The 24,632-nt window shown below is 57.4% G+C and overlaps 1 protein-coding gene across 8 annotated transcripts in view; it reads right to left on the reverse strand.

The window, feature by feature from the left end:
- RAP1GAP2 (RAP1 GTPase activating protein 2) overlaps nucleotides 1-23,773 on the reverse strand; it is an 81,565-nt gene extending 57,792 nt beyond the window's left edge. For 2 of the 8 annotated variants that reach the window (XM_069790801.1, XM_069790800.1), the window contains exons 1-2: nucleotides 7,705-7,799; nucleotides 3,692-3,727 (exon numbers count right to left, since the gene is read on the reverse strand). In XM_069790801.1, coding sequence (XP_069646902.1) covers nucleotides 3,692-3,727; nucleotides 7,705-7,784 — 116 coding nt within the window. In that variant the 5' untranslated portion in view covers nucleotides 7,785-7,799. Of the gene's footprint in view, nucleotides 1-3,691; nucleotides 3,728-7,704; nucleotides 7,800-17,539; nucleotides 17,651-21,051; nucleotides 21,169-23,537 lie in introns of those variants that run through there. The other 6 variants (XM_069790799.1, XM_069790796.1, XM_069790797.1 and 3 more) reach the window with 6 other exon arrangements.
- Nucleotides 23,774-24,632: the final 859 nt, after the last annotated feature.

Consider the following 24,632-nt stretch of genomic DNA (forward strand, 5'->3'; position numbering starts at 1 on the left):
AAGGCAGAGGGGGCTTGGGGGTCCCTGCCTGGCCCCTCGGGACCCCTGCACTTGCTGTGCTGCCTGGGGTTAGTGCAGGGCAGTTCTGAAGCAAACACACTCATTAGGCAGGCTCATCTGGCTGGGGTTGATTTCTGATATGCAAAGATCCTTCGATAGGCTGATGTTTTCCTCCAGGGTGACCTCCTCACTCGGGAAGTGGGTTTAGCTGCCATCTGGGTCAGCTCTTCCCTTCCCCAGCAGCACAACTTGACCTCAAACTCCACATTTTACAAGCCCTGCATGAAGCTGTGCCCCAAGGAGCACCAAGGGCACCACAGGAGCATCCCACCATCCCAGTGACACTGCTAGCTTTCTGCAGAGACCTGATGTGACCCAAGAGAACACCAGCACCAAGCCAAGGTCTGGAGGGCTGCTTCTGGACGTGATGCCCCTTTTGCCAGCCTGGGGGGTTCAGCTGCCCCCAGTGCTTTCCCATGAAGCTGGTAAGGAATAAAAAAAAAAAAACTTAACAGAAAAACAGGGATCGCAATGGAATTGGTCCATGCCAAAATCCTGGGTCCACACATGCCAAATCCCATTTACTGCACAAGTTCCTCAGTCTCCATCTCACAGCACCCTGGGGCTGGCCCCGGTCCCAGTGGCTGTCAGCAGCCCCAGCCCCTCTCCCAGCACCTAAGCCCCACAGCACCAGCTCCTGCTGCCACCCCGGGGACATGCACCCCCCAAAACCAGCAAGTAGAGTATTTCCAAGCCCTCCCCCAGACTCTCCATCCCCCATACACTGCCTTTGGGTGCCTTGCCAGGCTGCCCAAGAGCAGCCCCCAGCCACACAAGGTGGGAGTGTGCCCGAGCTCTCCAGAGCCACCCACGGCTCCCCGCAGCAGGCAGAAACTCAGCTCTCTCCTGTCCCAGAACAGTGGTTTTGAGAGCCAGGGACGGCCCGTTGCCAGCTGCACGTTTAAACCCGAAGCGGTGGGACCGGGCGCACAAGCTCCCCGCTGGAGAGCCGACACTTTCAGGCTTTTCTGCCCTGGCAGGGCACAGGCACAGCTCCCCGAGGCAGAGCCAGTCCCAAACTCACCAGAGCTTCCTCGGCATTTCAGAGACTGAGCAGCGAACGTGGCCGTTGAGCAGCAGCCGCTCCGGGGATGCTCGGTCCTCCGCAGCACCTTCCCCACCTGAGCGCAGCCCCGGTACCTCCCCGCGGTGCCCGTCACCGAACGGGGCCAGCCGAGCCCCTGACCGCGATGCCAGGGCTCTCCATCCATCACCTCTCCTCGACACTCCCACTCCGCAACGTCTACTCACTCTCTCCAGTTCTGAGTCCCTCAGACATATTCATGGTTGCCATAGGAACTAATGAAACCCAAATTAAAAAAGAAAAAGGAGAAACAGACAGAGGGAAAACTGCTTTGATGCTCTAGTGCCACCTGCGTGTGCGAGTTTATTCCGCCGAACAGGAGCAGCAGGCAGGCGGCGTCTCACTCGGGCCCTCCCGCTGCCCGGTTCGGTCTCGCCAAATACCGACTTCGCTCTCGCCCCCCGAGAGCCCACTGGGACCTGCAGCCCCTCGCTCCCCTCCACCACACTCCCCCAGGACGGAGGGGCTCAATGCTGCCCCAGCAAACAGCCCTCGCCCCGGGCACAAGGGGCTGGCTCAGGCGGGGGGTCCTGCAGCCCCTCGGCCGCACGGGGACCCCCTCTCGGGGCCACATCCACCACCACGCGCTCGCTATTCCTTCCCTGCCAGGTTTCTGCAAGTCAATATTGATGTTTGCAGCACGCACGAGGCTTTGTGAAGTGCTCCTTGGCGTGCAGAAAGCAGCTTGTCTTTTTGTTAACAAGTTATACACTGAAAGAAAATTGCCTACGCCTGGTATCTTAGCCAGAAGGCTGCAGCAATAATAAGAGGGCGTTAGAAAACCAAAACTATTTTTTTATTTTTGAAAGCTTTTACAAATACCTAATGTGGCTCTGGCTGAGCCCCAATTACAGGACCATTTAATGAAGCAATCTGTCCACAAACCAGAAGCGCTATGAGGCTGTGGAAAGCATTAGCTGCAAGTAGCGGGGATAAAACAACTCCAGTGGATGCTCACCGAATGCCCTGAGCAAACCCCTTCCTCCAGCCGGGGCAGGAGGGAGGGAGGGAGGGAGGAAGGAACATGGCCCCAGACCCTCATCCCTGCCCAAGCAGGAGCGTGGCAGTGTGCCCCACAGCACCAGCACAGCACCGGCACAGCGCTCCAAGCACAGCACTAATTGCCCGGCATGGTGGGGAAAGGGGGTTAAATGGTACTTCTGCAGCAAAATTGCTGCACGGGCCCTGGAAAAAAAAAAATCAGGGCACAGTGTATGGCAGCGTACGAGGAGCAGCTAAATCCTTCTCAGCTCCATGGGAAAAGGCAAGTCTACTGAGATTTCCCTCCACTCCTAAAAGCGGTAAACATTGATTTAAACTTCTCATTAGTTCAGCAAAAACCTGAGCAATGAGCATAGCAACAGCGTCTCTGTTGTGCTATTTACAATGGGCATTTGCAGGCTCATTCAGGCAGCAGGTTCCCCCAAGGCTTTCTGTACACTTTTCCATTAATGAATAATTTGCACAAGTAATGATTATAGAGGGAAACCACATGAGCTGTTACCCGTACACATTACCCTGAGCTCAAGGGAGGGTTGGCCAGAATATTTCTATATTAGCACACATTTACACTGATAGTGCCGGAGCCGAGCGTACGCTTGCAATGGAAAACCCCCAACTCGGGGAGCTTATCCAGAAACTGGGGAGAGGGGAGGATGCGCCACGGCGGGAGGGAAGGATCGGTCCCCCCCGTCGCAGAGCCGGGAGGACAAGGCCCTGTGGGAACGGGCGGCATTTCACAGACAGCTGCGAGTGCCAGGAGGACAGAGAGCATCGGTACCACCATTCCCAGTCCTTTCTCGCTTGCTCTTCCCCATCCAGCTGATGGCATTTTCCAGCAGGGGTGGTGATCCCGCACACTTCACTCCATTACAGAGCGGGATCTGCCCCAGCGGCCGCCTTGCCAGAGGCCATGCAGCCCACACTGTCAGCTTTCACCAAGTCCGTGGCAAACCCGAGATGGACCCACCAAGCAACACCACCGGCTCACAGACCCTCCTGGGCCCCAAGAGCATCTTCGCCCCTTCCAGAGCAACTCCCAGAGCCCCCCCAGCAGCAGGGGAGCTGGAGCTGGGTAACAAACACAGGCACCCACTATCCCACCGACACCCACCCCCTTTCCAGACTGCAAGATGCAAAAACAAAATAAAAAAACCTCCAGACTACTGAATTTACAAACCAGAAGCTTGGTGGCGGCCCGTCCTGCTGATTCCCACCCCCACCCCTCCCAAAGCAGAGCTGGTGCCCCCTGAATGGCACCATGCACACCTTAACCAACTGATCATACCACGATTGTGTCACTGCGTTTATTATAATCGCTCAGTGCCTGAACCACCTTGGAGTTGACAGGAGAACAAGCCGTGTGACATGCACAAACACATCTCCAGGAACGGGTAGATAACGGCTGGTCTACCCCTGCACAGAGCTGGACCCGGGAAGACAGCCCAGCTAACAAGAAAGCATCCTCCATGCACAAAGCCGTCTCTCCGCACTGCGTATCTCACAGGGAAATCGCTTTACATGAGAGAGAAGAGTGCGGGTACTCACTTGATCTTCAGGCTGGCGAGCATCGTCTTGTCGATCCTGGGGAGAAAGCAGAGGAGCGCGTTATTGCGGGTGCAGGAGGGAGGGCTGTCCCTCCTCCCGACTAGGGTACGGGGGCTGCTGGCAAACCCGGCCCCAGCATCTCCTTCGGAGGTGCCATCAGTCTGGCTGACGCGATGATCACCGCAGAAAGACTTGAACAGAAAATAAAATCAACCAACATTTAACCCAAAGTGAAGCCTGGCAGCAAGTAAAACAAAATCCCCCCAGTTACTTCCTGGTGGTGACCAGTGGAGAACTGTTGCCTCCTCATCCAAAATGCCAGAGATGAACTGGGCACCAGAGGAGGACATTATCCATGTCCCAGCTCTCTCCAAAGCACTGGCTCACATCTCCCACAAAACACGTATTTAAAGATGACAGACCCGACATACTGGGAAGATCACGCCAAACCCCACAAACTCGACCCTGCAGCCTTCCAGGGGAAGGAACAAGGATACAGCAGGGTGCGGGATTTTCATACCTGGCTGGTCGCTGCCTCACTGCATGAGCTCAGGCTCATCCCTGCAGGGCTGTGCCACATCCCCAGCTGGGCACCAGCCGCCGACTTACCCTTTACTTACCCCCTTACCCACCCACAGCCACTGCGAGTACTCGCACACACACCGAGAGCCCTGGGCAGACGGAACGCAGAGCAGCCCCATCGCTCTCAGCCCCGGGCAGCTCCTGCGGGGCCGGGAGGCCCAGTTGCTTCACTTATTTATTTGGCACCGTTAATAAGTGCCTATCTCCACAGAATCACTGTGGTTAAAGTCACATTAATATTAATTAATGCAAATCATAGTAATGTCTCAAAATGCAAAATTATGTCTTTTGGCAGTCATTGCAAATGCTCTGTTATCTGCCGCATGAAATTAATTCCACATCTCAAAAAAAAAAAAACAAACCAAAAAACCACCAAAAAAAAAAGAAACAACCAAAAACCCACACACCAAAACAAACCCCAAACCCCACTTGTTTTGCACTGCGATCACAGAGGACAGGGCAAGGCTGCAGAAATGCAGTTTCCCCTCTACTCGCAGCTTTACCACCCTCCGCTCCCAGGCTGAACTTCTCCATCACGAGGAGGCTGCACCCGCGGGTGACGCAGCGGGACCGGATCCCCGGCACGCCATGCCACAGGCTGAGCCAGCACCGGGGCAGACACGTCAGGAACCCCGCGTGGGGTGTCCCCGCTCCCCACGGGCGAGGGCAAAGCCGCCCTGCACACCCCAGTTCAACCCCAGCCCACCCCGCCTGCACGCACCATGACCCTTCCCAGGGTCCCTCTCTTGCTCAGACCGACATTGCACTCACAAAACCCCACGGCCGCGGGAGCTGCGTTCCAGGCATTTCCCCAAACGTCCGCTCCTGGACAGCCGGCACGCTACTGCTCCTAAAAATAGACCCAGGGCACCCGCTATTGTCACTTAATACTTAACTAGCCAGTCCACAGACCTTGTTGATCATTAAATCGAGTTGAACGCTAAAGCGTGCTGGTGTAAATAGCTGTTGCCAAACTTGGTGGCAGGTGCAAACGAGCCACGGGGACAGCGGGTGGCTGGGGCAGCTTCTGCAGGAGCCACACTGGAGCGGGGAGCTGCACCGAGCAGCTTTATCCGAAACGGCAGGAAGAAAAATCAGTTGCTGTTATTTGGCCTCTTGGAGAGGAAAAAATAAGTGACAAAAAAAAAAAAGAAACACACGAGAAAGAAAACCCTTCGCTGGAGAAACCGCAGTTGCAATATGACTAAGTTACAAGAGCCGCTTCGTCAGGCCCTGCCCTGCGCCCTCTCCCGAGGTGGGGTGAAGTGAAACACCGCACGCCCCGGTCCAGACTCCTCCCTGTGCACCCCAGCACGGCCCTGGGGCTCCCCGAGACCTGGCAGCACCAGCAAAGGGGGTGTCTCCTCCCCGCTGTCGCCAAAAGCGGCGCCCGGGGGAAAGGAGCGGCCGACGCCAGCTGGGTGCCCACGGCCTGGGAGGAGAGGGGACGAGGCTGGCACCTGCATCCCTCACTGGGGTCCCAGAGAGCTGGGAAGGGCGTGCAGGCAGGGCTGGGGCGGCAGCTCCCGGGCTGCAAACGCCACGGCTTTGCATCACCCGCGATGGGCATCCCTACCTCCAAGGGCAGCAGAACCTTGTCTGCTGCCCCAGGACAAGCACGCTCCTCACGGGACCTCGCTGCCGGCAGATACAGCCAGTAGACATAAAAAAAAAAAAAAACCCAAACGATTTACACTCCAGCGCAGGGCTGGAAATAGCGACTGCAGCTACCGGCAGCAGTGGCTGGGTGTGCCCGGCCGCCCCACACGCGGTCCCCACAGGAAGGGTGTGTCGGTCGCAGCCGTGAGAAGATGCGGATGCAGGTACGGGGCTGCCGCAGGTCCCTTCCTTTCCCGTAAACACCCAGGGAAGCGTTTTCCCGGCTGCGCATGCTGCTCTCCAGGCAACGCACGACTGCGAGGTGGGGGGTCTTCCCCAGGGAGTCGTGCACCAACCCCGCTTGGGAGCTCCCCCCGTACCCCCTAGTCTGTCTTTCTCACTGTGCAGACCCCAATGCCAATATTTAAAGGAAAGCGTGCACCCTGCTTCCCGCCAGCCCCAGACCGTGACGGTGGCGCAGCCCCCTAACAGCCAGCAGACCGCATTTTCCTGCATGACTCGCCGGCTCGTGGTTATCTTTTCCCTGCAACTGCCAAAGCGCAGAAGGAAAACAACTGAGCAAAGCCCAGACAGCCCCAAATGCCCCTGCAAGGGGTGGGGGGTAACAGCTCCGTTCCATCACAGCCAGAAGCTGTCAACAGCAGCAGCTCCCGGGATGCACCCCGTGTGATCGGGGCCCCAGAGCCACTGCTCCCAACGGCAGCTGCGGAGCAAAGCTGCCCAATAGCCGCGATTTCTCTCTGCCACAGAACGAGCCCACATTTCACAAAACTTATTTTTACAGAAGTTCATCGGAGTGCTTCCTTCCCATTTTTATTTAAAGAAAAAAAAATCCAGCTGAGACAAAACACTTGGCTTCAGTAAGGTGCATGCTTCTATTCCCACTTTGCCGAAACCCTCAACAAGTTCGCTGCCCTCCCACAACCCTCTCGGGTACTCAGCATTTCCCCCAGCAGGTTTCTAGCAGCTCCAAGCCTACCGGCACAAGTGCTTGTCCCAAAGCCCCCGCGGCTCCCAGCTGCCCAGCTCCAGCCCCTACAGCAACTGCGGCACTAGGAGAGGAAGGCAGAGCAATCCTCTGCACCAGCACCACACAGCCAAAATCATTACAAAATTGCCAATTTGGCCATCAGTTCCCACGGCCCAATCAGAGTCACACACCACAGTCTTGGAACAGGCATACAATACCTCAGAGAGAGGGAAACTGGAGGAAGGGCAGAGGGAGAACAGTGCCATTTTCTTAAACTGTTTCCCTATAGATCAACACATCTTGGAGGGCAGGGACATGAGAAGCAAACAGTCCCTCCGAACCCGGGGTGCAGGCGGCAGCCGCGGTGCTCTGCCGAGCACAGACAGAGCGGGGACAACTCCGGGAGATGCCGATGGCACCGGGAACGTGCCCCGGACCAGGTGGGACCTCGCCGTGAGGTGCTGAAGGCGGCTGTGAGCTTCGCTGCTCGGGCAGAGGAGGAGTGGGCAGCAGGTCCTCGGCAGCGAGAGGGGCGGGGGGGAACCACAGGACCCTCTTGCAGGTGACATGCCCACGGGAGCCCACCACGAGCCCCCAGGGAGGTCCCCTCACTGCTTGGCACCCACGGGGCGCCCAAAGGGCACGGCGGGGGGGAAGAAGGTCTGTCCCGACTCCCACACGCTCCTGCTGGCACGGGGCAGCGGGAAGGGCTCTGCCGCAAGGGCACCGTGCCACAGTGCCACGGTTCTTCCTCCTTTGAAGCCACAGCAGGAAAAAAAAGCTCCTCGCGCAGCCCCACACTCCCAGTAGCAAAGGGGGGAGAGAAAGGAAAGGCACCCACCAGCCGTAGCCGCCGAAGGAGACGCTGCGTTTTCTCTGGAACATGGTGCTGGCTCGGTGCTGCCAGGGCACTCCAGCCATGGCGGAGTCGGAGGGGGGACACGCGGTGATGGGGCCAGCAGCACCCGTGTGCCAGCCGCGTGGAGGACGACCACGGCAGGCGCTTCCTGACAGCGTGCACGCCGCTGCCCCAGCACCTCCTGGTCAGCGCAGAAGCGCATGCACACACGCAAGCACCAGAAGAAAAGTCATTTCCTTTTTGGTTTTTGGTGTGGGGTTGGTTTTTTGTTTTGGTTTGGTTTTTTTTTTTTTTTGTGTGTGGCCTCAGGCTTTTCACAACCTTACACTGCAAATATCGTATTTCTCCTAATGGCAGGGGCCGCGGGCAGCGCTGCGCAGGCAGCGTGGGTGTCGTGGCCGAGCCGCAGGCACGGCATCGCCCATAAGCATTGTGCCACAGGGCTGCCCCCACCCTGCTTGCCAGCGGGGCCCGGTGCAAAGGGTCACTGGTGGCAACACCAAGGTCTGCCTCACAGGGTGGTTCTTCCCCCGTCTGTCCCCAGAACGGCAGGGCTGCATTCACTGCACCGGGCTGGCTCCCTGGTAGGGGATCCTCCAACTGATGCTCCAGTGTATTTCACGGGACATCTCGCTAAAAGCATTAAACCTCAGTAAGCAAAAACCTCATCACCTCATCTCTCACGGCAAACAGATCCCCGGCTGCCCCAGAGCCTGGCAAGGTATCTCCCACCCGGCCCCCGCGGCACTCAGGTTTTCTCTCCTCGGCAGCTCCGTAACACTGAAGCGCGTGTCTGCAGCCTGACCAGCACCAAACCCCCCTGGTCCCTTAACAGCAGGCTTCAGAAACCCCATTTAAATGGAAATGCTGACCTCTAGCTGGGTATGAGCTCCCATCAATCATAAAGTCCCAAGAAAACAGGCAATCGTCCCCTGCATCAGCCTTCAGGCATCGCAGGGCACAGCAGAGCCCGTGGGGAAGCGAACCCAGTGCCGGGGGCTAGACACAGTGCCCGGGGGGGTCTGGGCACCCCAGCCTCACACCCTCTGCTTCCCCAAACCAGCCACCAGCACCCATCTGCACCCACTCACGTCTGGGCTGCAACAGGGGCTCACCCTCCATGGGTCAAAGTCAGGAGGAAGGGTGGGAATCCCGAGCACCCTCTGCAATTGCGGCATGGGGTGGGGGGGGCCTGCGCTGCCCCAGGGCCGCGGTGGGACTCGGTGCGGGTGACACCAGAGCGGAGCCTTGCACCACAGCCAGGAGAGGACGAGCTGCGTGGCCGCGCATCGTCCACCACGCGAGAGATACCGGAACCCAAAGCTCGCTTCCCAAAGTCCCGGCAGTTTGAAGACCAGCAGAAAGCCTCCGACTGCCAAGGTCCTACTGGTTCGGCTGCTTGAACACTCACCTCCTACCCTGGTGATTTACAATAACGGCTGGCGCGCAGAGACAACATCCCCTCAACTCGGCACCGCCGGGCAGTGCCCGGCTCACGCGGCTCCCGGGGGACTTGAGGCAGCTCTTAGCCCAGCGCTTGGCACTTGCAGGAGTCAGACTCTCATCCAAGCACCCAAAAGCTTTAAATTGAGAGACATTTGGATTCCGTCTGATGTGTGAAAGAAGGGGGGGGGGGGGGGGGGGATAGTGAGTTGAAGAGAAAAATCACTCAACTCCAGGGAAAAAGCTTGGATTGAAATCCAGCTATTTCAACCAACTCCTACTTTTCTGCCCACGGCCATCTCTCCTTAAAGGGATGAAATGATGGAAATCCTTTGCATTTTAGAGCTCTTAAGGACATTATTTAAAAAAAAAAAATCCTAAACCTGCTGCAGGCTTGAAAGCTATAACTCAGGTACCATGAAATATTTGGAGCAGACATTTGCTTGGAGCACATTTGTTTCTGGCGTGCATGCTCCGTGTTAAAGCTCTGCATCAACAGCAGTGTGACGTTATCCTCTCACTTCATCTTCCCCCAGGTCACGTCTTTCTTACACTCATACCAGTTGATTTCTGCCCAGCTCTGCTGAGCTGCTCATGATTTACATGCCTGAAAATAAAAGCTTCCCCGCATGGCCGAGCTCTGCAGTGCATCAGAACACCACCCAGCTGCTGCAGCTCCAGCGCAGCCCCGCACACAGAGGTGCGGTGGCAGGTAGTGACAGCAGCCATGGGAAGCATCAATCTATAGCTGGCATCGCACCAGAAACAACTTGGAGAGTCCCAGGAAAACAGCCAGCTCTTCGTTTAAACATTTACTCTTGCAGCACTGTAAGCACCAATTACTGCATCTTGTTCTGCCACTTCAGTCCTCACGTGAACTCGCTGTCGTCAGAGGCAACATGGAAGCAGAGAGGGCGACGGGGAGACACGCAGCAAGGCAGGGCCAGGCGCCCCTTTAACAGGAGTCAGTAGGTCAAAATTACTCTAGCAGGTCTTCCTTATGCCTCGTTGGCATGACAGTTCTGCTAAAGCACGAAGAGTGACTCACACACCTCTCCCGGGATTTTGGAGCCCAGCAGGGCAGGACCTCGATACAGCCACAGGGATGTTGTCTCCATTTCCCGCTGCCCAGGAGACGTGCGAGGCAGCCCCTGTGCAAAGCCCACCTACCCCCGCACCAGCAGGGCCAGCACCTGGGGATGCCCGTGGCTGGTGGAGACAGAAGCGGAGCTCTCGCTGCTCCCCATCCCCACGCGTCCCGCAGCCCCCACAGACACAGGTGACAAACAGCACTTGAACCAGGCAAAGGTTAAAAAAATGTACCAAGGACCCAACTCCAACTCCCAGAGGCCACCAGCCTCCCTCAACTCCAGGGTATCACATCAGCGCTTGCCCAGCATCACCTCGCCCGCACGGGAGCGCATCCAGAAATAGTTTGACTGCAATGACATTTTCTCGCTTCTCCTCTTCCCCCCAAGGTATTTCACACAGTTGGGCTCAAAAACAAAAGAAAAAAAAAAACCTCCTCCTTTCAGAGGAGGCACAGCCAAATCGTAACTGATGAGCCAAAATTAAGAAACAAAGGCCTGGGGGAGGATGCCTCCTTGGTACCATCTGCACCAGACAAAATTAGCATTTCCCAGAGGCCTCTGCCAGAACCAGGAGCCCATTGCCCTGACCTACCCTGGCCGCATTCCCGACTCCGGTGAGCAGCCCCAGCCCCACCAGTAACACTGGGGAGGGGGTGCCACACAGCTGGGGCAGCGAGCCCCATTGTTAACAGCTGATCAATAAACCAAACTCCCCTGCAGCACCAGGCACTTGCAGCTCCCTGGAACACAACCCCGGGCCTGGAGCACTCAGAGCAGCTCGTGGGGGGACCAGCATGGGGGAGAAGTGCCCCCGTTTTGGCTGGCTCCATCGCAGCCCCCAACGAGGCACAACAAAAGAGCGAAAAAGGGGAGGGAGCGCGAGGCTGCGCCGACAGCAGTGTGCTGACAACCGCCTGACACGAGAGCTTAATGAGCACAAACTGCCGGGCTGCGATTCTGTTTATGAAAGGAAGCACAGGCTATTTCTGCACGGTCCTGACTCAGTTCTCTCATCACCTAACGGGGGACCACGGGGCCTGAACCGCCCCTGACATCGCATCTCCAGCTGCCAGCAAGACCACCAAAACCAGGGCATTCAAAGGTCCATGCAACACAGCACCAGCGCGGGGCTGACCCGCTGCCCGCAGCGCGGGGCTGACCCGCTGCCCGCGCGAGTCCTCGGCACGGATGGTGCTGCCCTTGCCGAGGGACAAGCAGCAGGCACGGGCAGAGGAGGGGGCTAGCACAGGTACCTGGCCATCTCCTCGGCAGTCAGAGCCCAGACCGCTGAGCAGAATTATGCCCAGGAAGGGCAGCGTAATTCTTTCCTTTGTTACTGGGGCTAAGAGAGACTGATTGCATCATTAGTGCTTTAATATTGCATGCAGCGCACTGAGGGTATTCATCTTTCTATTATGATTCTAAGGAAGGTTGTGGGTACCCAGAAATATTAGATTTTGTCCTGGCAGGAAGAACACACTGTGCATATCATCAGCCTCGATGCACAAAGCAAAGGAAAACAGTGTCCGAATTAATTCTGACTCAGTGCATGGAATATTTTTAACAGTATTTTCTCCCCTTTATGGTGCTGCTGAAGTGAAATGAAGTGAGGAACTCACTGCCTTAAACAGCAGCTTCCCACAAAACCCAGTTTGCTGTCAAAGGTGGCTAATTTAGTGCTCAACAGCTAACAGGTCCGCAGAACTAAGCAGCTCCCACCGTACTCCCTCAGCCCCAGCCACTGCACCAAGGCAGGGGAACGCTGTTTGTCACCCAAGAGGTGAGCTTCAGCCAGAGGACAGTAAAGCCGAGGAGAGCTTCCAGAGACCGTACTGTACCTCCATCGGTCTCAGGGCTGCTCATTGCAGGGGACTCCATGACTGCCTCCTTCCAACAGCCCGAACTGCCGCTTTGTTCTTTAGGGATGGACCGCAGCCTGGGCTGCTGAGCCGCACAGCCTGCTTATCTACAGCCTGCTTCTTAAACTCATTAGGGAGGGCTCGATACATCTGAGGTTTAACTGGGAGGATCAGCCTGCAGAAGAGAGCAAGAATTGCAAACACACCCACGCAGAAATGAAGAGCTAATGCCCAGCAAAATGCTCAGCTGGCCAGAAGAAGAAAGTTCAGCATGTAAATTATTAGCAGCCTCCTTAAGAAAGGCAGTCCTGCTCCAGATGCTCCTAGCCAGAGGAACAGAAAACAGGAAGAAAAAGTGTGCTGAAAGTGCCTGGGGAGACAGGCAGACTGTGCCTCCGTCCTGGGCACCGAGGTTTTATCAGGCTGATGACAAGGCTCGCTGGTCCACACACCAGCAGCACAGGAGAGGCGATGCGCTGCAGCCCAGCGAGCCCCCAGTGCAAGTACACATCCACATCCATGCACATCCACCTCGTCCCCTGGAAGGAGCCAGCAGCAGCAGTGACCCTGCAGCTAACAGCTCTGGTTCCTGCAAGCACCAGGGTTTCCACGGGAGCCCCAGCACCCATGGCTGTGGTCCCCGCTCTGGGGATGCTGGGAGGAGGCTGGGTTAGACACCACGGAGCCCAGCGCACGGAAAGCCCCGGTGCTGTTTTCACCCCATCCTGCATGCTCTGCTCAGCACCAGCTGTGAGCTGGTGGAGAGTGAGGGGGGGGCAAGGGACAGCAGAGAGCTGGGAGAGGCGGGCCGGCTCCTGCCCCTGCCAGGGTCCAGAGCCCACCCAGGGACATCAGAAACATGGCAACGGTGAGGGCGAACGCTGGAGTCAGGGCTCCAGGGAGCTCATTTTCCACCCACAGCATGTACGTGTCGGGGCAGATTCAGTGCTGGATAAGGCCCGAGAGTCTCTTCCTTCCAGAGACCAAGGTTACGCCCAGCTCACGCTGCAGACCACGCTCCAGCTCCTCTTCCACGTTCTTGAGGCCATTTGCCACCACTAACAGCTCATGGACTCGTCCCTACGTCCAAAGCAATCTGGTCCCTCCTGTTCAGTTCTATGAAAATGGCTAAAAACCAGATCTTGGAGGCAGCCACCGCTCAACCCGTGACATCTCACTTCTCAGGCAGCAGTGACAGGGGTACGTGCACCCAGCCCAGACCCCACAGCCAGGCGCTGCACCACTGGGGAGCACCCGGCTACACCTTGGGGACCACAGCACAGAGGAGGGGACCCCAGGAAACCAACAGCAACAGGCACTGGCTGAGCACCCCCTACCCCAAGTGCTGGCCAGGCACCCATGCTCCCCGCAGCCCTCAGGGCCAGAGCCCCTGACTCAGCTGCAGCTTTCAGGTTTCTAATAAGCTCTTGGCACTGCTGCCCTGAGCTGCATGGGGGATGTCAGAGAGATGGAAAGGTCGGATGACTCAGCCACGTGGGGCCGCATCCAGCCCAGAGCGCCCCCAGCTCCTCTCCGCCCCCTCAAGCAGCTCTCCTGCACTCTCCGGCCGGCTCTTTGCACGCTGTGAAAGGGAGGAGCTGGCATGAGCCGAAGGCACTGGCAATGGCATGGCCGGCACTGCAGCCTTTCACCTTACCGAGCCCCCAGGGCAGGCACAGACAGCCCCGGGCTGTGCCAGATCCACTCCAAGGTCACCAAGAGAGGTGGAGGAACCCGCTGGCTGCAGCAACGGACTATGCCCAGCACAGGGGGGGCTCCCATCCCACATGCTTCGGAACTGGGGAACCCACCCCCACGATACCCAAACACCTTTGGGCAGCAGGAACGGGGTAGCACCACTGCTCACCATAAAGTGATCTCCAAATCACGCAGTGCCTGCAGCCATGCGCCAGGGAGGCCAGATCCATTCCTTAAATGAGGCAGCTCAGCGGCCAGCAAGAACAGGCAAACTCTGATCAGCCAAGTTGGGGACCACAGAAAGGGCCGTCCTTGAGCCCCCCATCACACACATCCCAGATAACATTGGCAATGGGTGGGAGCAGGGCTCTGGGACGAGCCAGCAAGGGCCGTGCTCAGCCTGGCAGGGCAGCAGGAATGCAAACGCTTCTGCAAGACCACTGTGGAGGAAAACAAGGCCAAACTCTGCAAAGCCTGGGTTGGTTCAGGACGGTAACAACAGCAGGAATCGATGCATTTAACTGTTTGTGGGTCTGAAGTCCATCAGTGCTAACTTGTCTTTTCTTTGCAGTATTGATCTCATTGGTTCCAGGCAGTGCAGAGGGGAGGCGAGAAAAGCCCCGTCCAGGCTGCATGTTCAGGAACAAACCCCACTCTCCTGCCATGCAGGGCAGGCGACTCCCCATCCCTCCAAGCTCACGCTGTGCAGGGGTCAGGAGAGTTGGACACGATCCTCCGGGTCCCTGGCTGCTGCCTTCAGGCCTCCTGGGGGTAACTGGGTTTGCTGAGCACCCTGCAGCACCAAGAACATCCCCAGTATTCGCATTTTGGACACACATATGCTCTCTGGGTACCCAGCCTGACACACGGTAGCAACTGGTTTCTCCCAGCATCACACGACCCAGCTTTTTACTGCAGAGGGACACAGATCTTGTCTGATCACAGCACTATGCACAGAAAGTCATCACACAGACTTCCAGGCTCATTAAGTTCTTTCAGCCCACTACAAATTTAACATACAGAGTTGCTTGTTTTCTCGGGTCCACCCATTTTAGAGCTCTGTCTCGATAGCGAAGGGATGAAATTCCCTAGAGAGGCTCTCTAGGAAGATTTTCTGGGTGTCTCTTCCCTACCTCTTCCAACCACATCCCTTTGCGAGCAAGTTGAGCCTGAGAGAGGATACTTCAGAGGAGCAGCAGATGCCCGTGTCCACACACGCCATGCCTCCCCCGAGGACCAGGCATGAAGGTTTCTCTGTGCCTGCTGTGACACACACGTGGCGTGCCTTGCCTTGCTGGGCTCCAGAGACAGCCCAGCCCCAGGCAGGGCAGGCACCGCTGCCCCCAGCATGCCCCCTCCCGCACCCAGGGGCAACCCTGCTGCAGGCAGATGGGCAGGCAGGCAAGGCAGCTGGCCATGCCCAGCACCAGGTCCCTGGGCACCATCACCATGGCTACCTGCACATCCACTGTGCATCCCACGCTGCGGTCCCCTGGTCCCAGGCTACTGCTGCTCAGAGGAGCAGGAGCTCGTCGCCTGTTCCCCCCGAAGAACTGCATGGGCCGGTGGAGGGAAGATGCGTTAGGGCAAAACCCGACAAAACCCTGTTCCTGCCGGCAGGCTGGCGCTGGCACACAGCCAGGAAAGAGAGCATTTGGCCCAGATCGCACCGCAAACATGGGGAAGGGATGCAACTGCAGCCTATGAAGAAATTGTGGCAAGACAGAAAAAACAACTGTTTAAACTAAAAACCAGGGCTGGCAAACTATGGGGGTGGGAAGAAAGCATGGGTATGAGATAGACCTGAACATGCTTTGGCTGGAAATTAGGAGGTTTCTAATCTTTAATACAAACAGTCTCTGGAAGAGTTTCCTAATAACAGAAGGGGGGAAAAAAAAACAAACACAAAAACCAAACAACCCTAACTGATGGTCAGCACGTTTATGAAGACGTTAACACGAGATGATGCCTGCAGCAGCAGGGAGCTGGGCTCAGTGAACCAGCACGTGCCCTCGCACCCTCCTCTCACAGGGGCTTCTCCTCACAGCCCACACGCTGCCCTCCAACAGCATATGGTTAAGCAGCGACTGCCTGAAGCCAAGATGTGCTGGCACAGGATTAGATTTAGGCAGCAGTCAGGGCTCAGATTCAAGGCCAAACTTGTACATGGTTCCATCTAAACATTGCAAACAAGACATGCAGGATTTCGACTCAAGCTTTTCAAAACCCTGCTACATCTTGCCAATATCACCTGTATTTTTCTACCGGTTTGGGTGGTTTTTGAAAGAGCTGGGCTAGATTCAAATCAAAATCAAGAAACAGCTCTTTCTGGTTTGGCATCCAACTTGAAGGCAGATGTTAACTCTAAGCAGGGATTCATCTACCCCCACGAAGCTGGAAAGAGGTCTGGGGAGACTGAGCTGTTTTTAGCTCCTGGAAAACATGTCTCTTCCTACTGTTGCTGTTGAAGTCCTGTTCCTGTTTCCACAGCAGCCGCTAAGGACAACCAGAGCATCTGACTTCAGGTACACGACAGGCAACAGCAGCAGGGGGACTCTCCGAGCAGCCCCCAGGACCCTGCTACCATAGGGATACGCTTACGGCTGAAGAGGAAGGAAGGATGATAAAACAAACATAAGCAAAGCAAAAAGGCAGTTTTGCTGCTATGGTTATCGTGAGCTGCCCTTTGGGAGGAAGCAGCAGCAGAGGGAGAACAAAATATCTGTTAAAGCTGGTGTGTACAGAGAGCGAGCCTGTTGGCTGGAATCACGCTTCTTGTTGAATCTGAATTTAGACTCCTTGGCATGTTTCCAACCCTCAATAAATCGTGCCGTGTGGACAGATATCATGTCCCTTGTGCTACTAAACCAACAAGCAGTCTTAAATAAAACAGAGGAGCCTGGAGCACGCAGAAGATGAGGAAACAAGGCAGTACCTGGCAGGATCCATCTCGCGTCCTGTATACGCCAGGGATGCAGGCGACATGCTCGCGCAGCCCTTACCAGCTCCGTGGAGCTCGCACACCGGATTACACGGGAGCTCTGCCCGCAGAGATGCTCTCTGCTCTGCCTTGCGAGCAGACATTACGCTGCATCTCAGGCGGAGATAAGCCGCAATCTCGCTCAAAGACAGGGGGAAGGAGGGTCACCCCTGCAAACAGGGCACTCGGAAAAACCTCTTTCTGCGCCCCGTTTCTGTCAAACGCAAAAAAAAAACCAATCTGGGGCTCCTCAGCAAAGAGGTGCCCTGCAAAGGCAGGACCGCAAGCCCTGGCAGGCCTGCTCGGAGCAAGCGCCAACGCCGCGCACCCCCAAAGACATCGGAGCAGAGCACCGAGAAGACCTCCTGAAGTTGCCTCCTTTGAATTCTCCTCATTTAACACGAGCGTTGGCCATGGGCACGGCGGGCACACGGATCCCACCCTCCGGGTCCCCCAGCCCCCGGCGCACAAAGCCTGCACGCCCGAAGTGGTCACCGCGGATTTAAACGCGAACAGCGAAGCCGAGAACTGTGAAGCGTTTCAACAATAGATCTCCCGGCTCCGCCTCACGTTCGCATTCAGACGAGCCCCTCCAGGGCGAAAACAAGGACAAACACAGACTTAAATCTTTCCCGGTAAAGGCTTACTCTGCCCATGTATATTCCAGTCCCCGCACGCTACTGAGACGCCGCTGCCTGCAGACCGCGACCGCGGCTCGGGTTTAGCGACCCTCGGCAGCATCTTACCTTGCTGTCCTCGCTCTTCTCTCTGCAAAACCCGCGGCCGCTGCCAGCCCCGGCGCTGGGGGGGGGGGGTGGGGGGGGGGGGGTGCGGAGCAGCGCGGTCTCCCAGCCCCGCAGCCGCAGCCACCGCACCCCCGGGTTCCGCGGAATGCGCGCCCGGCGCTGCGCACCCGCGGCCGCCCCCCCCGGCGGCTTGGAAGGGGAAGGGGGGGGGCTGCGCTGGCAGCCCTGCTGCCGCCAGCACCGAGCCGGGGGCTGGGGGGGGCTGCCGGGGCAGAGCCGCCTCCCCCAGCCCTGCCCTGCCCGCAGACACCCCTACGCTTCACCCATAGGGAGAGGAAGGAGAGCTGCTCAGGCAAAGCGTGGCAGCAAGCTGGAAACTGGGACTGGGTCCCCTGGGGGGGGGGGGGGGGGGGATAGGAAAGAATACGGGGTTCGAGGTGCGGTGGGCTCCTGGGCAAGGGTTATTCACCCAGGGGAGTTCGGTAGCATCGCTGGAGGAGCACCCGCCAGCAAAAGCTGAAGATCCTGCCCATTAAACCTGCCTGGGGCTTTTTGGAGTGAAAGGGCTGTTTTGTGAACAAACAACTAGAAAATGGTGCAAACCCCTTTGGGTTCAGCTTTGAAAGCAGGCTTTAGTCTTGCATGTGAGCCCCTTCACCTATTACAGCTGAATTAAAGACAGACACAGACTGGACCAGGCAGAAGAGCTTGCAGGACCAAACTCTGGACCCACTGAAAGGAAAGGCAAGATTCCCATTCCCACCGACAGGCCCATCCTTCCTAGCTCACAGGGCATCTACCCCAGCCCCACGCTGCTGTCACCCAGCAGAGCCCAAAGAATGAGCCTGCACCACAGACCTCAGCCCAGTCGTCACAAGCTGCATCGCTTTGGTCCCACTGGTTCCCGAAGAGATTCAGTGAAACCAACGCAACTCCCTTTTTTGGCAGCCCTGAAACCCGTTTAACATCACTCAGCATCGACGTAGGTGACTTCAGCTACCGAAGGCGCTCAGGGCTGAGCCGGGCAGCCCGCTGCACCCCACGCTGCTCCCCAGCCCCCTGCCTCTGCGCTGCCTGGTCCCTGCCAGAGCGTGCCGGCAGCACGCACGGCCAGCACTCGCACTAGGTGACCAACAGCCACCCAACTCTAAATCTATCACGGTCTCTCGCACCCAGGTCCGCTCTGTGTTGCAAACCAAACAGCCACAGACACGGCACTGTTCCCTGGCAGCGGGCAGCTGGGCCCAGCTGCCAAAAGCCTTCCCGTGCTGAAGGAGAGGCCCATCCCAGGAAAAGCAGCTCTGCCAGCAGCAGCGTGCCTGCTGCTTCAGAACATGACACTGTCTGTGTGGGACCAGGGCAAAACCAACCCGGCTGTGCGAAGAGCCATAGGAAACGGGACCCATGTTCTTGTCCTCCTATGAAGTGCTGCTCAAGTGGGACCAATGAGCACATTAATGCGTACAAATAATAAACATAATAAAATACACCTGTTACATTAACCCCTCCAGCAGATCAGCCATCCTCTTGCTCAGCTGTGTCACTACCATTAGCATCCAAAAGAGAGACAGTGATCTGATTAACATGACACATAAATAACGTGACAGACTGAAATGCCACAGAGCATCTCAGTGTCAGCGTGCCACGTGAGGCACTAAAATGTCCCCTAGCCAAAGCCTCTGCAGCAACATGCCATGGCTGAGACAAGCATCGGCACTGGGAGGTGGGCACGGCTGCCCACTCTCCATGCCCTATCCCTTGCTTGCCAGCAGGGACATGCCAGGGCTGGGAGGCTGCAGGACACCTCGCTGCTGCCAGTAACAAACAAGGGGCTTAAAGATGATAACACATCCCCAGCTGGGGCTTCCTCCTCACCCCTGTCCCGCAGCTCCTGAAGCAAACGGCATGGCACAGCCCACGGCAGCTTTGTGCCCCGAGCGGGGCCAGCAGCCCTGCTCCCTGGCTGCAGGCGCTGCCCAGGCGGGCTGCTCTCCTGTCTGCTTGTAGAGTCAGAGTTAGGCAAACCCGGGACTTGCCGAGCTGGAGTTTGCACTTGGGCTGCTCTGGGCAACAGTCCCAGCTGCAATCCAAGTAAAGATTTTATCCACTTAAGAGCGATGCAGGCACCATTCCTAACGGGCCACTGATGTCCCACACACTCTACCAGACTTCTCCAGGTAACTTCCCAGCCCACTGGGAAATCAAATTAATCCAGTGGAGTTAACCCCAATGGAACTTAACATTAATTATAAATGACACCGCGTGCATTTAAGTTCCACACGCTGCATGATATATGTGCATCAGGGGTGAGATTAACACAGCCTCTGACAGTGATTTGCAAAAGTTAGTTAAAATCAATAACCAGCACGGTAATTTCAGTTTTTGGAAGGCCTCCCCAGCAGCAGGTGGAGGAATCGCCGTCTCAGGATGCAGCTGGCCACAGCACACATGCACACTGTGGCTCCCACCGAGGAAAGTGGGGGGCACCACCCTCCTGCTCCTAGAAATCTCTTCCCAGCGTGGATGTCACCTCCCCTCGTGCTCCCCACGAGTGGGGCAGGGCCCTCCCCACCCAGCCTGGGGGCTCTGCAGCACCATCCACCCCCAGAGACCCCTCACCCTGCAGGGACCTCCAAGAGCACCCACAGCCCTTCCAGCCCCTGCTCCCCACAGCGAGCTGTGCGTTTCAGGCACCCCCTCCCTCCCGCTGTTATTCTGGTACATGCGATTCTGGGGAGAGAAATACTTCAGGGCTTTAAGGGCTCTCAGAGCAAAACTACTGCTGAAATGAAGAGGGAAAAGCTTTTAGCTGCGTAGCCACACCGGGACTTGGGGTGTTTCAGTGCTCTTAACAGGCAGGAAAACAGACACTGTGCTATATGTGTCTTGAGGCCCACAAGGCTTTTATGTTAATGGCGTTTTATCACCAAACACTGGGATCTGAACCGACAGCAATGCATATGCATCAGCAAGGAGAGTCATGGCACATGCCCAGGATGTGGCTCCAAGACATGTTCTCAACGAGCTGTGAAGGGGAAAGTTTAAGCAGCAAATGAAATTGGGGTATCAGAACAAATATTTTCAAGAGACAACTTATGGCTGGGAGATACACGGCCCCTGGCTTCCAATTTATTTTTTGAGTAAATCTCAAGCATGCTACATGCATGAAGCAGGTCCTCAGAAGACTGTGTGCTTGACCAGAAGCATGGGGGTTTTAAAAATAAAAGTTTGGGGAAGCAGTCAGTAATTTGTGCTTTCCACTGCTTTAAACCAGAGGGGTGCTTATGCAATGCTTGCAGCTCCCAGCTGCAACCCCTGCATCTGGAACCTTACTTTAAAATGAAACCCAAGATGCTCGGGTATTCACAGGGCTCCAGAGACAGGCTGAGGCTCAGGAGACCCATGTCAAAACCACGAGGGCTCATGACAGACTAGGCTGCCAGCAGCACTGGCAGGGGACATGCCAGTGCTCCCCACGGCTCCCAGCCCTACACCCACTGGCCCCCCCTTACCTGCTGGGTGAGCCCAGGTCCGCCCGGCTGACGATGCGGTGCTGGTGGGGCGAGTACAGCCACTGGAAAGCCGTCAACGTCCTCTCCTCGATCCGAAACCGGCCTTCTCGCACGTACCTAAAAATAACAGCAAGAAAGACTGAAATATTTATTAGCACAGGATTGTGGTGAGGGAGCTGCAGGACACAGAGAGCGACTGGCTCAGTCGCGCTGCTCGGAGCTGCAAGTCCAACACCACCACTGACGTGTTCCTCAGTGGAAACAGCAAAATGACATTACAGCCCCGTCTGTCTGCATCCCTGCGCCGTCCCTGTCCTTCCCTTCCCATCAATGGACGCTGTCACGAGCACACGGCCGTGGCTGTGAAGGGGCATCCCTTTGAGGGCAACCCCCAGGGGAGGGGACGGTGGCCCCTGGCCACCCTTGCTCCTTGCCACCAGAGCAGCGGTCCCCATCACCCTGGGGCACAGTCTGCCTCCAACAGCTCCCGCCCAGCCACTCCCCACGAGCCCTGTCCCCGGCATTATCACCAGCTCCAAGACCAGGCTAATGCCTTTCTAACCTTATTTCAAGTGTCAGGCCAGATGTTGAGGCTTAGTAAGTAATATTCAAGTGATGAATCAATGGTGTTTATTTTGATTAGAGAAGTACAAGTTCTCTGTTACATGAGCAAAATGTCGGTAACCGCAGTTGTTGCCATCTTTTAGAACACAATTCTGCTGCCTGCCTCCACCCCAACAACCAGCTGCACTTCACACACCCTCCTCTGAACATGAAATTTCATCAGCAAGTGATTAATTATTTAAAGCCCCTGTAGTACTGGTTGGAGACACACACAAGCACGCACACACAGCTGCGGCATCCGTGAAACCCCAGCCAGGGCTGGGGTGAGTTTGCGGTCCTCTCCTCTGCATGCGGATGCTCCGGGCTGTGCATTCCCACCATTAACCGCAGGGATCCAGCCACGCCGCCTGGATGGGGCCAATGTACCATGGGCTTCCTGCAGCTCTGATGAGCAGGGCCGTGGCTGGAGCTGTTCCCTGCTGCTGGGCTCTGCCGCCTGCCTGAAGTCACCCAGCCCAGCGCTGTGGGGTCCTGCTAGAGCTGGGTGGCAGTGACGACGCAGGAGTCAGGACCTCCCACTCTCACCAAAAGGAAACCCAAAAGGCTCCTTGAGTATCCCTGCTACAGACTGACCCGCTAATTTGCTTGGTACAAGCAACCAAGCACGTTGCAGTCCCAATGCTCCCCTGCAGCTCTTGCATATGATAACATTGCACAAAGTAGCAGCAGGCAAGCCAGAATGTCTTTTGGGAAGGAAGGGGGGGGTGAGGCAGTGGGGATGGCAGAACAGCCAGGCCAAGTAGTCATTGTAACAGTTTGGGTCTATGCCTGCAAGAAATAAAAGTGCTGGAGGCTGCCGGGGGGGGGGGGGGGGGGGGGGGGGCAAGAAAAAAGCTTCACAAGCTGAGAGTAGTCCTCTGACAATCAGCACTCTGACTGTTGACCCAGGTCTGCAGGGTTCCCACCCACACCTGGGAGCCCCAGCACCCAGCCTAGCCCTGCTCCCCACCTGGCCGGTGCTGGGATGCGGGACGAGCCCTGGGCCCGCTCCCAGCTCTTACATCAGCAGCACCACGCTGTAACGGGAGTCACCCCAGTCACAGCCTGGCATCGCTACAGCACCCTGCTCAAAAGTCACAAGCTTTGGACGTCACAAACTACATACACAATTAAAAATAAAAAAATACAGAGAAAGCTTGTTTCCAATGTCAGCCCGTCCCAGCTGCTCCGGTCACCACAATCGCCCTGTCCCCAGCAGGAAGAAGCGGGTCCCCACACACCAAAGCCCAGCGCAGCCTCAGCATCCCTCCACACCCACAACAGCCAGGGTGCCCCCAAAGCATCCCCCGCGTGTCCCAGAGACTTCCCGCTGGCAGGTACAAGACCCAGGGACACCCGGGACCGGGACGCTGCTGCTCCCCCCGCTTCTGCCGTGCGGGGCAGGGGCAGTCCGCAGAAGCAGGATCTCGCTTTGGGATCCGACTCTTCTACCTCTACCGGACCCCAAATGCCAGAGATCCCCCTCGCAGCAGCTGCGGCCCCAAACCGCCCTCTCCCTGCCCGGGGACGTGTCCGTTCCCCCCCCCGACTGGAGCAGGGACCCACCACAGCCCCACACCCGCGACCACGCTGCGACCCTTGGAGTGCCCCGGAGGGCCCCAGGGTGCCGGGGCTAAGCGTCCGTGCCCCCCCCCCAACCCACCGGAGCCCTCCCCGGCCGGGATTCCCTTCTCCACCTGGCTCAGCAGCCGGGACTCCCCCCGGACTAGGAGCAACCCCCCCAAAGCCGAGACCCCCTTGCAAACTTACCCCCCCCAAAGGCCGCCCCCCTGGGCCCCCCCTCCCCGAGCCTCCCGGGAGCTCCCAGGGTACCAGCCGGGCCCCCCCCCCCCCGGCCCATCCCCTGTGCCCCCCCCACTCACCAGCGCACCAGCTCCCAGCGCCGCTCCCCCGCCGCCTTGCCCGAGGCCATGCCGGGGCCGGGAGCGCTGCCGCAGGGCGGGCGGGGGAAGGCGGGATGGGCCGGGGGGGGGATCCCCGCCAGCACACCCCCGCTGCAGCCCCGGGCAGCGCCGGAGCCCGGGCACCGTGCCCCGCGGGGGCTGGGGCGGCTGCGCCGGCTCCTGCGCGCCCCCGCCTCCTCCGGCACCCGGGGGGGGGACGGGGACGGGACCCGCCCCGGGCAGGTGCGGGGGGGCGGGTCACCTCACCGTGCCCCGTTATGTAAAGCCTTATGCAATGCCCGCTCCCCCCGGGACGAGCCGCCCGGGTTGCACATAAGCGCTGCCGGCCCCGCAGAGCTGGCGCTGGATCCCACCAGAGCCCCCCCGAGAGATGCACGTCGTGCACCCCCCCAAACACTCAGAGCAAGTCTGAGCCGTGTATCGCAAAGTCCCTCGCAAACAGTCACCGGTGGCAATAAACACAGAAAGGGGCTCCCCCCCCTGCCGCCCAGGCTGAGCCCCCCCCACGGTCACACCTTCCAGGCCACACCAGCGCAGGCTGGGGGGGCTGGAGCCCACCCCTTGAACCCCAGTTCTATCATCAGTCCGTGCTGACCCTTGAAAAGAACCAACCAACCCAGCAGAACTCACCTGCATGAGGACCAGGAACACCGAGGGAAAATTATTCTCCCATAGATTCAAAGCTAAAACCTGCCATCTGCCTGAACCGGGGCTTCCCTTCGAAGTCCCTAGGAGCTGCGGGGCAGCTTCAGTCACAGCTGGCCCATACTGCCCACGAAACAAACTGGGAGCACATCTAGACGTTATTTCAAGGAGCTTCAAATCACACTAAAAGCTATTTCTCCAAAGTGATGTTCTGGCCCTAAATCCTGACTCTTCTGATCTTTGAGAACCCAATTTCACAACTCAGCAAACCTAGATGTTGCTCCCATAATGCAACAGCTTCATTTAAATCAAATGACATTAATTACTCAAGTAAATACCTGTTATTGGTAATTCTAGAGCCCCACTCTCGTAGGGCCCAAACACATCTGAAAGGCATTAATGCCTCCA

Source organism: Haliaeetus albicilla, chromosome 9 (assembly GCF_947461875.1).
Source record: "Haliaeetus albicilla chromosome 9, bHalAlb1.1, whole genome shotgun sequence".
NCBI lineage: Eukaryota > Metazoa > Chordata > Aves > Accipitriformes > Accipitridae > Haliaeetus > Haliaeetus albicilla.